This window comes from Tachyglossus aculeatus, chromosome 9 (assembly GCF_015852505.1).
Source record: "Tachyglossus aculeatus isolate mTacAcu1 chromosome 9, mTacAcu1.pri, whole genome shotgun sequence".
Classification (NCBI taxonomy): Eukaryota; Metazoa; Chordata; class Mammalia; order Monotremata; family Tachyglossidae; genus Tachyglossus; species Tachyglossus aculeatus.
Window position 1 is genome coordinate 55,939,920 of NC_052074.1, and position 12,014 is coordinate 55,951,933.

At 40.1% G+C, this 12,014-nt stretch overlaps 1 protein-coding gene across 4 annotated transcripts in view; it reads left to right on the forward strand.

Moving 5' to 3' along the window:
• RAPGEF4 (Rap guanine nucleotide exchange factor 4) overlaps positions 1 to 11,124 on the forward strand; it is a 209,667-nt gene extending 198,543 nt beyond the window's left edge. For all 4 annotated transcript variants that reach the window (XM_038751184.1, XM_038751185.1, XM_038751187.1 and 1 more), the window contains 2 exons: positions 6,598 to 6,652; positions 10,984 to 11,124. In XM_038751184.1, coding sequence (XP_038607112.1) covers positions 6,598 to 6,652; positions 10,984 to 11,111 — 183 coding nt within the window. In that variant the 3' untranslated portion in view covers positions 11,112 to 11,124. The remainder of the gene's footprint in view (positions 1 to 6,597; positions 6,653 to 10,983) is intronic.
• The last annotated feature ends 890 nt before the right edge of the window (positions 11,125 to 12,014 follow it).

Here is a 12,014-nt window from a genome sequence, read left to right on the forward strand (position 1 = left end):
AAGGATGAAATCCATGGATGAGCCACACTCATACCTAATGTCTTATTGAGACATGAGCTCCTCCCACACCAGTAGAGAGAATTAGATTTGTTGGGAAAATGCAGTTGATATCAGATTTTCCACCATTTTCCACTGTGTGAAATCTTCCAAAATCCGAAACAGTTTGCAGTGATAAGGGCCTTCAGAGTGGCTGAACTTCTGCTTCTCTGGAAAAAGTATCTTTGGGGAAAGTCAATCAATTCAATCAATCAATCAATCAATCGTATTTATTGAGCACTTACTGTGTGCAGAGCACTGTACTAAGCGCTTAGGAAGTACAAGTCGGCAACACATAGAGACAGTCCCTACCCAACAGCGGGCTCACAGTCTACAAGGGGGAGACAGTGTAGAAGGGGGAGACAATCAATTGTATTTATTGAGCACTTACTGCGTACAGAGCACTGTACTGAGTGTCACAGAAAGATTATCTGTCGCTGAGTGAATCACCAGAGAATACCACACCCATTTCAGAGCCCCGTTGTGCTCAATCTCCTGCAATTGTAAAGTGCCATTTGGCAAAATTAAAAAGGACTGTGGAAAATTCACTAGAATTCCTTCATGGCATCTCCTGGGGATACATGAAAAAGACAGTTTTAGACACTGGTAATTTTGAATACTATTTTTCAGAGTTTAAATGAGTATGCAAGGTGTTGGAGTACAATCAAATCCACAGCATACTTGCCATTGTTATTATTCATGACTTTTTTTAAGTGTTTTGTACAAAATAGCAAACTGACAGAAATGGAGTCTCCGGTCAGGAATGATAAATGAGCTAGCTGTCCTGAGATTATAGTACTAGTGGTTTGTGAGATGCCATTTGTGTTGTCCTGTCCTGCCCAGCAAGTTTTCTTGTATCTACCCCAGCGCTTAGTACAGTGCCTGGCACATAGTAAGCGCTTAACAAATATCACAATAATAATAATAATGTTCCCGCTGGGGCACAGAGTACAATGAGTGAGTGACAGGGAGGAGGTGCAGCACCCTGCAAAGCACACAGGTGTGGTTTTGACCTACCTTAGCCAACCACAAGCAAAACTAGGAATAGAATTCAGGTCTACAGATTCCCAGAGTAGTGTTTTCTCAATTTGACCAACAGCAGGGCTAAAATAGCGAACTAAATGTTGGGGGGAAGATCCACAGACATTTATCAGACATCATCCCTCATTTCCAGTGGACTCACAGTCTAACAGGTAGGGAAGGACAAACACACTGAAAAAGAAATAACTGGGAAAATTCAGTAAAAAGAAACAATTCAATAATATAATTATGATTTTTGTTAATTGTGGTATTGAAGTGCTTACTGTGCCAACACTGTTGTAAGTTCTGGGGTAGATACAAGGTAATCGGGTTGGACTCAGTCCGTATCCCACATGGGGCTCACAGTCTTAATCCCCATTTTACAGGTGAGGTAACTGAGGCATAGAGAAGTGAAGTGACTTTCCCGAGGTCACATAGCAGACATGGTGGAGCTGGGATTAGAACCCATGACCTTTGACTTCCAGGCCTGGGCTTTTTCCACTAGGCCACGCTGCTCCCCAAAATCTGCAGCAAGGATAGGAATAGTACTGTGGGGAAGCAGCATGGCTCAGTGGAAAGAGGCCGGGCTTTGGAGTCAGAGGTCATCGGTTCAAATCCCGGCTCTGCCACTTGTCGGCTGTGTGACTTTGGACATGTCACTTCACTTCTCTGGGCCTCAGTTCCCTCATCTGGAAAATGGGGATTAAGACTGTGAGCCCCCCGTGGGACAACCTGATCACTTTGTAAACTCCCCAGCGCTTAGAACAGTGCTTTGCACATAGTAAGTGCTTAATAAATGCCATTATTATTATTATTATTATTATTATTACTGTGAGGAATAAATCTCAGGCTCCTCACTGCTCCATTCATGGGCCTTCCTTAATAACAACAGTCACAACCTTCCCCTCACCCAAAGGTTCAGAGAGGGGGCTCCCACTTGCCCTGCTCCCAGGGGTGGCAGGTGGAAGAGAGCGGGAAGACCCTGTAGTCTCAATCAATCAATCAATCAATCAGTCAATCATATTTATTGTGCGCTTACTGTGTGCAGAGCACTGTACTAAGCACTTGGGAAGTACAAGTCGGCAACATATAGAGACAGTCCCTACCCAAGAGTGGGCTCACAGTCTAGAAGGGGGAGACAAAGAACAAAACCAAACATATTAACAAAATAAAATAAATAGAATAGGTATTTACAAGTAAAATAAATAGTCTCAGACTATTTGCAAAAAAATAAATAATAGTCTCAGGTGTCTCCCTTTGGGCTGCAGAGCTCTGATGGCGAGAAGCCAGTGGCTGCTTTTGTTTTCCCTTTTCCAAGGCCACTTGTCTTCAATCCCAATGGTCCCCTGGGATTGTTCCTATTCTTTTTTTTTTCCCCCATCATTCAGGGAATTCTCATTACGCAGGCCTGAGTGCGTAGACTAAGCCTGGAAATACCAGAGTGCACTGGGCTACTGTGCCTGATGGTTGTAACTCAGGTACATTATATCTTAAAATTAACAACCAACTTCATGAGGTTACTTTGACTCCTGGAAAATAATACTGATACTAATTCTGACATTTGTTAAGCCCTCACTGTGTTGACCCATATTGTAAAAATGAATTCTTCAAAATACCGCTTAGTCAATCAGTGTTGTTTATTGAGCGGTTACTCTGTGGAGAGCACTGTACTAAGCACTTGGAAGAGTACAACAGAGTTAGTGGACGAGTTCCCTGCCCATAACAAGCTTACAGTCTAGATTGCTTCTTGAAATAACGGCACTATTTACAGGTCTGTCAGCTGGTGGAATTGAACAAAGGTCAAACCAGTACTTGAGCACTGTCAAGTTTGTAGAGATAGGGCCACTTAGTGCAATATACTCGCTTACAGTTCAAAAACTGCATTTCCATTGGTCTGGTCTGAACTTGCCAGGGTCACTTTGCCGGCGAGCCTTAAAGTCTCATTACTCTCAATAAAACACCAGGACATGACAGTTCTGTAGTAATGTTGAAACCTCCCCTGCAACAGTTCTGAGATATCTAATCAAGCTAGTGTTGAATAGGATATTTGGAGGCCAAGAAGGGTATCTGAATAAGCTAGTTATACCTTTTAGGCCTGGGAGTGAGATTTTTGAGTTTCATCTTCACAATCTCATGTATAATTGTATACGTTAGCAGTGCATTTCTTAGCATCACTGCACTTTGGTTTCCCCATCTGTAAAATGAGAATAACAACTCAATCATATTTACTGAGTGCTTACTATGTGCAGAGCATTGTACTAAGTGCTCGGGAGAGTACAACTCATAGAGCTAACCTCAAAACGGTATTGTGAGGATAAATGAGAATGTAACTTTTGCAAAAATATGTTCAGATCTTCAGCCAAAGTTTATTATTGCACACCTGGGATTTTGGTGCATCGTTCTTGTTGGAGGCATAGGGAGCATAGGAAATGTTTGGCTGGCTAGTGGATGTAGCACTCGTTCAAACAAAAGTATCATCATCATCATCAATCGTATTTATTGAGCACTTACTGTGTGCAGAGCACTGTACTAAGCGCTTGGGAAGTACAAGTTGGCAACATATAGAGACAGTCCCTACCCAACAGTGGGCTCACAGTCTAAAAGGGGGAGACAGAGAACAAAACCAAACATACCAACAAAATAAAATAAATAAAATAGATATGTACAAGTTAAATAAATAAATAAATAGAGTAACAAATATGTACAAAGTATCACACTTTGTGATACTTTGATACAAAGTATCAAAGATACAAAGTATCACATATCTTTGATACAAAGATATGTACAAGTATCACACTTGATCGGTTTCTTGCATTATAGGAAATAAGGTATCTGGGCATTACTCAGAGATACTAGTTGGGTCCATCCACTCTTACCCAGAGTGTACAAGCTACAATAGGTTTGACATAACTATGCAGACCTGATGAAAAAAAGAAATAGACACCTTTGGCGAGCAAGGTTTGAATTTTGAAGTTGTAACTGGAGTTGTCTCTGAATACAATTAAAGAGGATACATCAAAATTAAAACCATTGTTAAAATTAATCAAAGATTTAGAAAGGTAGAACTGAACTCTGGAGCTGAAAATTACTGATTTAAACAATTGTTCTCACATTTTAAACTACATAATGAGCTAAAAATTACGCAGGCTCTGAACAGAGCTGTAAAGAGTAGTCTAAATCCTAAGTCAAAATGAAATGTTTTAGCTTTCAAAACTAAAAAGCAGAACAATTACTTCTTGCAAAATGGTATAGGAAGAGGTTTATGACCCCTGCTAATTGTTTTATTATTCTTCCGAGGGGAATACAGGCAGCATTTCCCAGGGTTTTCGGTAATTACACTCCATTCAATATCAGAAGAATTACAATAATTCCACATGGAATATACTTGTGCCCTTCAGATGCAAAGCCTTTGGAGAAGTGAAAAAACAACTTAAAGTAAATTAGTGTGAAAATTATCATAGTTGCTGTTTATTCGAGGGTTACATATATCAGAGGCTAATTATATATTGTATGCTACATTTTCTTGGCGGTATTTGTAATGTATTTCTCATGCTGATCACCAGACAAGCTAGTTTCAGGATTCTTTATGAACGCATATTAGAACTTACCCGGTTTCACCCTTTGTGTATAAGAAAATAACTGATGCAGACATTTGTCCCGTAAACAGTGTCTCCGAAGCAACGGTGCACGATGAGGAATTATCAGTATGCATTTTGTCACAAACAGATCTATGTCTTCTGTGTATCTCTTTCATCTTGAATGAATTGATTTTCTTTGAAGATTATATAGGGTTTTTCAGGTTCACTGTCCAAATTCTGGGGAAGGACACAAGATGATGGTTAAGGCTTGGAGAGTTAGATAGCCTTGGAGAGCATTTTCAGTTCCCTTGCTGTGGTCAAAATGAATAAAGTGTCTCTGGGGAGCCATCTTGAGAAGAGATCAATCAATCAATCGTATTTATTGAGCGCTTACTGTGTGCAGAGCACTGTACTAAGCGTTTGGGAAGTACAAGTTGGCAACATATAGAGACGGTCCCTACCCAACAGTGGGCTCACAGTCTAAAAGGGGAAGACAGAGAACAAAACCAAACATACTAACAAAATAAAATAAATAGAATAGATATGTACAAGTAAAATAAATAGAGTAATAAATATGTACAAACATATATACATATATACAGGTGCTGTGGAGAAGGGAAGGAGGTAAGATGGGGGGGATGGAGAGGGGAACGAGGGGGAGAGGAAAACCATGTTGAGACAAGGCCCATAGATTCATCAGAGTCCATACCAATGTATTCATTGAAAACCCTCCTCCTTCTGCTTTCGATGACACTTTCCAAAGTTTGTTTTGATTTTTGTACTTATAGGCTGAAGTTTTCATTTAAGAAGAAATGAAAGCATACATTGGTACCTTCCGATAATGTTTTAAATCTTGAATTCAGTTCAGGTTCAAATGAAAAATAAATAAAAAATACAGCAAGCCATCCAAAAAAGGAAAGGTGATTCATTCACTGATTTGAAGCATGGTTTACTGCATTTTAAACTCTCTGTACAAACCTCTGTATTGAAAGCACAGGTCTCTTAGCTAGCTTGGTGTCTCTGTCTTTTGGAAAGCGAATCAACCTGAAAATTCCTCGGAGAGTGGAGTTCTACCAAATCTATTGTATCAAATTTCCCAAGCACTGAGTACAGTGCTCTGCACACAGTAAGCTCTCAGTAAACACCTTGCTTGCTTCCCCATCCTCTAAGACTTCCATGGTAGTGGTCTAAACTTTGTTACAGCTGTCCATTCATTCATTCATTCATTCAATCGTATTTATTGAGCGCTTACTGTGTGAAGAGCACTGTACTAAGCATTTGGGAGGTACAAATCGGCAACATAAAGAGATGGTCCCTACCCAACAACAGCCAATTCTTGAGTCCCAGGTGCTGCTTTCCACCTGTCCCAAGGGAGCCCTCATCCCCACAGTCATAAGGGGCTTAATCAAGGAATTGGGAGGGGATGTTCTCACATGATGGTATGGCTTTATTTTTAAAGAAAAAGAAAATAATGATGACATGACATGACTTCTTGGAAGGTTCCTACCCTGTGCGGCGTTGCCACACCTTACAGGCAAATGAAATTATGAATATATTGTTCATAAAGCGAAGCAGCATGGCTTAGTGGATAGAGCACAGGCCTGAGGGTCAGAAGGACTTGGGTTTGCCATGTCTGCTGTATGACCTTGGGCAAGTCACTTAACTTCTCTGTTCTTCAATTAGTTACCTCGTGTAAAATGGGGATTAAGAGTGTGAGATCCACGTGGGACAGGGACTTTGTCCAAACTGATTCATTTGTATCTACCCCAGTGCTTAGACCACAGTAAGCACTTAAAAAGTTCCGTAATTATTATTTATTGTTAGCCTCCGGACAGCTGACAAGTCAGAACAGATTGTTTCTTAGGACGCCAGCTATTGCTGAAATAAATAAGGGTTTGTTTTCCAGGATGGTTTATGTCACTGTGTAACTCACTCCATATTTTTTCCTTTTATTCATTTTTAGCGCATGATTGCTAATACTGCCAGAACTGTGAGATACTGCCGGAGCCAGCCCTTCAGTAAGTGATGTGCCGTGTGCTGCAGTGCAGCAAGCTAAGCCTTTTTAACCCAGATACTGTAAGCACAATTTCTTTAGTTATAATGCAAAGGGACCAAACACCTCGAACTACAAGTGCTCAAGGTCAGAGGATTGTGCTTGGTTCAGCTCAATTCTTGGCCTGGATTTATGGTCCTAAAATACTATGAAAGAACAATCAGAATAATAATAATAATAATAATGGCATTTATTAAGTGCTTACTATGTGCAGAGCACTGTTCTAAGCACTGGGGAAGTTACAAGGTGATCAGGTTGTCCCACGGGCGGGCTCACAGTCTTCATCCCCATTTTTTACAGATGAGGTAACTGAGGCCCAGAGAAGTTAAGTGACTCGCCCAGAGTCACACAGCTGACGAGTGGTGGAGCCGGGATTTGAACCCATGACCTCTGACTCCAAAGCCCGGGCTCCTTCCACTGAGCCACGCTGCTTCCCTTAGCCATGCTGCTTCCCTCCGGGAGAAACATGGCCTAGTGGAAAAGGCATGGGCTAGGGAATCGGAGGAGCTGGCTATGTTTATTAGAGAAGCAGCGTGGCTCAGTGGAAAGAGCATAGGCTTGGGAGTCAGAGGTCATGGGTTCAAGTCCTGCTCCGCCAACCGTCAGCTGTGTGCCTTTTGGGCAAGTCAGTTAACTTATCTGTGCCTCAGTTACCTCATCTGTAAAATGGGGATTAAGACTGTGAGCCCCACGTGGGACAACCTTGTATCCTCCCCAGCATTTAGAACAGTGCTTGCACATAGTAAACACTTAACAAACGCCATTATTACTATTATTATTACTATTATTATTATGGCCTGTTACAGATTAAGGCAATTTATCTAACTTCTCTGTGCCTCAGTTTCCTCATATGTAAAATAGGGATTCAGTACCTGTTCTCCCTCTCACTTCGACTGTGAGCCCCAAGTGGGAGAGGGACCGTGTCCAACTGGGTTAACTTGTATCTCTCCAACATTAGAACCGTGCTTGACACATAGTAAGTGCGTAACAAAATACCATAATAATAATAATAATTTGAGAGTCAATATGAATCTGTTGTGATTGTCCCGAAGTTTAAGAGATTAGTTCTGCTTTATTCCAGCTCTTCCCATGACTCATTGTTCAACAGTGGGTAACTCACTGTATGATTCGGTTTTCTCATCTTTAGGATGGAAAAGGTAAATTGCTTTGTGCTTAGGGATGTTGTGAAGATTAATTAATGTTGATAATTCATTTGGGAAAGGTGCTATTCAAATGAGAAGCATTATTACTTCACTAGGATGCTCTTTTAAACTTAGTGAAATGTACTGTAGCACTAAGATTGGTGTGGTATAAATACATTCATATAATGACAGTATTTAAAACAGCATCATTAAATTCAAGCCTCAGCATTAAATTATCATGGCATTTAGGGCTGGCTTTGTTGTGGGCATCTTTGTGGGTGGAACAGAGAAGAGGGGAGGGTGCTGAACTGGGAGATTGAAGAGAAAAACTGGGGGTTTTTGTTGGTTTTTGAGGGGGTTTATTTGTTTTATTTTGTGTTTCTGAGGAAATGAGTTAACTCCTAATGATTATTTGAAAAATAAATTAACATAAAATAATCATTTGAAATAGCTCTGAAAATATATTTGGTGACGTGATGTCCAGTTAATAAGAAGTAACAACCATCATAAAGAAAAGTTCATTAATTTTATTATTAACCATTTTCATTGTTATCACTACCATCACAGTGAGTCAGTGTATTATTGAGGATGGAAACCTATTGAAAGTTGGGAAGCCATAGAGTTCTTTTCTCATTTGTAACCAGTGCTGAAATGTTTCACATCCCAGATTTTTCTTTTAAATACAGAAATTTACTGTTGGGGGATAAATGTAAGAAGGGTCCTGGCACAAATCCATTACTAGCCTGATGATGATGATGCCTACTACCATATTTTTGGTGGTAAAGGTGATATTTAAGGGCTATGTATCAGTCGCTGTGAGGGAGATCCAAGATAATTATATCAGACACAGCCCCTGTCCCACCTGGATTAAGGCACCCATTCATTTGTATGTGGTTCTGGCACTGGACAAATCACTTCACTTTCCTTAATCAGCATTCTGTCCCTTTTTTAAAAATAGACTAGTCCTCTTAGGTTTTCAGAAGTGTTTTATACTCCTCCGCAGAATTTGGTTAAAGGCAAAGCAGGAATAATCCAGTAATTTAAGCAAAGTACAAAGGGGTTCTTGCTATTGAATATTTGAAGAAAATCTCACAGACCTAACTGGAAGATCATCCTGCAAAGAAGGGAGAGTGGCTCCTGGATTTCGCACATTTAAATTCTGCTCTATTTGCTCCAAGAGAAGAGGGAAAACACTTTTGTAAAATCATTTGTGCCTCCTTTGTTGAAGTTACCAGTAACTGCTGGTAAACAACAGCTGCTCGGCTCTGAAGTCAACAATCTATAGATAAAGCTATAGGAATAGATTCATAAACATTGTGGGACTATGTACAATGTAATTACAGGATATTGTACATGTTGAGTATATCGCCAGCAGAAAGAGATGAAATGAAACACAATGTGTTCTTCAGTTCAGTGCGGTATTATTTATATATGATAATTACCCTGATGAGTTTCTTCTTACAGAAAGTAAAAGCTTGTGAGTCTCCATTTTGTTCTCTGTCCTCAATCCTACTCTCTGTTCCTCTCCACCTATACATATATATGTATATATGTTTGTACATATTTATTACTCTATTTATTTATTTATCTTGTACATATCTATTCTATTTATTTTATTTTGTTAGTATGTTTGGTTTTGTTCTCTGTCTCCCCCTTCTAGACTGTGAGCCCGCTGTTGGGTAGGGACTGTCTCTATGTGTTGCTGACTTGTACTTCCCAAGTGCTTAGTACAGTGCTCTGCACACAGTAAGCGCTCTATAAATACGATTGATTGATTGATTCTCCCCTTCCCCCTCCTCCTCCTCCTCCTCCTCCTTCTCCTCCTCCTCCCCCTCCCTCCTCCCTCTCTCTCGCTTGCTCTCTCCTTCTCTCCTTCCCTCCCTTCCCTTCCCTCCCTCTCCTTTTCCCACCGCCTCTCCCTCTCCATTGCAGTCCTTATGCATGGAACTCCTCATGCTCTGGGGTCCAGTATGCCTAAGGGAAGGAAAGGAGCTGAGAGATTCAGCCTTTGATGATAGAAACCCCTGGAACTCTCAAAATACTAGGTCAGCAGAATAAACTGGGGCAGAGAGTGGTTTTGCCAAGGAGCAGTCTCAAGCCACTGATTCCTTTTCCTATCTTATGAAGAATCACCAAGGCTGTTAAAATGCGGAGTTGTGGGAATGCCAAAAGTTAATGGTAGCATGCAGCCACTTAGGCAGATACAGACATCCAAAGGGCAAGTAAAAATATAGTAGTTCTTTATTGGCTGCAGAAGAGAGAAAGGACTTTATCAAAGTTATTGGTCAGCGCTCAATAAATACGATTGAATGAATGAATGAATTTATTTTAAGCTTATTTTAAGTTTGAACCAGAGCTAGGAGAAGCAGCGTGGCTCAATGGAAAGAGCCTGGGCTTTGGAGTCAGAGGTCATGCCAGTTGTCAGCTGTATGACTCTGGGCAAGTCACTTCACTTCTCTATGCCTCAGTAACCTAATCTGTAAAATGGGGATTGACTGTGAGCCCCCCATGGGGCAACCTGATCACCTTGTAACCTCCCTAGCGCTTAGAACAGTGCTTTGCACATAGTAAGCACTTAATAAATGCCATCGTTATTTTGATTATTATCTAAACATATTGCAGCATTCGTTAGTAAATGTGAAGAGTGACTGGAATAGACTCTCTGTCCACACAGTTCATAACAAAAGAAAGATGATAAAAATTTTTTAATTGGAATGGGATTATTAAGAGCACTCAGTCTGGGTTCAGGATTTGGGAAGCAAAAATTGAGACTTTATGATGCTTTTAAAACCAAGAACCCTAAACTGAAGGTGACATATATATTTTTGTGGACAGCAGGGATAAGGAATTGTTTAGGGGGAGATCAGACAATGTGCATAGAGTTACAAAAAGGGTAGTGCACATAGTAGGAACTATTCTGAGGAGGAGAAACTGGAATGATGTTAATATGTCTATGTAAGGCATAGTGCACTGAGAGACTTTTGGCCTCAGCAGCCCTTATTAACTGGATGCTAAGTACAGTGCTCTGCACACAGTAAGCACTCAATAAATACGATTGATTGATTGATTGGATGCATGGAATAGAATTGTATCATGCAGTGTTGAGGTACCATTCGTATACGGTACCAATTTTGTATCCTTTCTGTTTCATCAGATCCTGATGCAGCCTTGGCTAATAAGAACCATCAGGATGTCCGGAGTTATGTCCGACAGTTAAATGTGATTGACAACCAGAGAACTTTATCACAGATGTCACACCGATTAGAGCCTCGACGAGCATAAAAGTTTAAAGTAACTAAAAAAAAAAAATCATTTGTTTCCAGTCCACGATCTGGTAAAAATGCCACTTATGCTGCTACTGCACTGCCACTCCTCCACACAAGCGAAAATATACTCTGAAAGGTCCTGGACATCACATGGGAACCCACGCTATGACATGAGAGGGAAATGTTTGATTTGTAGAAAGTTCACTCACTTTAGGTTCAGGAATTTCCAGTTTCTATACAGCTGAGTTCCTTTAGGAATTTTATTGTCTTCATCCCAGTAATTAAAAAAAAACAAACCTGTAAAATAGACAGAAATACCCCTGGTGAAAAAGCATCAGAAACACCCATTGTTCCCAACTGATTGGAAGGGGAAAGGCTCATTACAACTGGCAGGGGGAATTTACCCGAGATAAGATCAGCAGTTACTTTATTATATACCTATTGTTTTGAATGCAAGAGGTTCGTTGGAGGAAAAAAATTCATGTATGAATAAACCAGAGGTAACAAAAGCATTCTTTTGTCTTCATAGTATCACCCTGAAGGGACTTGATCTTGCATCAACTGTACAACATTGTGGCTCTTAACGTAACTTTAGCAGGGTTGGTCTGTAATTTTTGAATAACTGGAGTATATTTACATTTACAAATGTAACCTTTTCTCTTTCCTCTTACAAATCAGGACAGCGTAAGAATTCCAGTAAGAACTGAAGTTAAAATCTTTAGCATTATGGTAGTGAGTGAATTGTTTAAAAAAGAGCACAATATGCACAAAACATTTTTCAAAATGAGACTATTTTCCTGGGCATTAAAAACCTTTACTATCAGCTACAAATTATTGTTACTGGTTAGAAAATACATATTTTCTGGACTTATACATTATTATAAATACCTTAATTTTCAGCAATTATTTTGCACTTTCA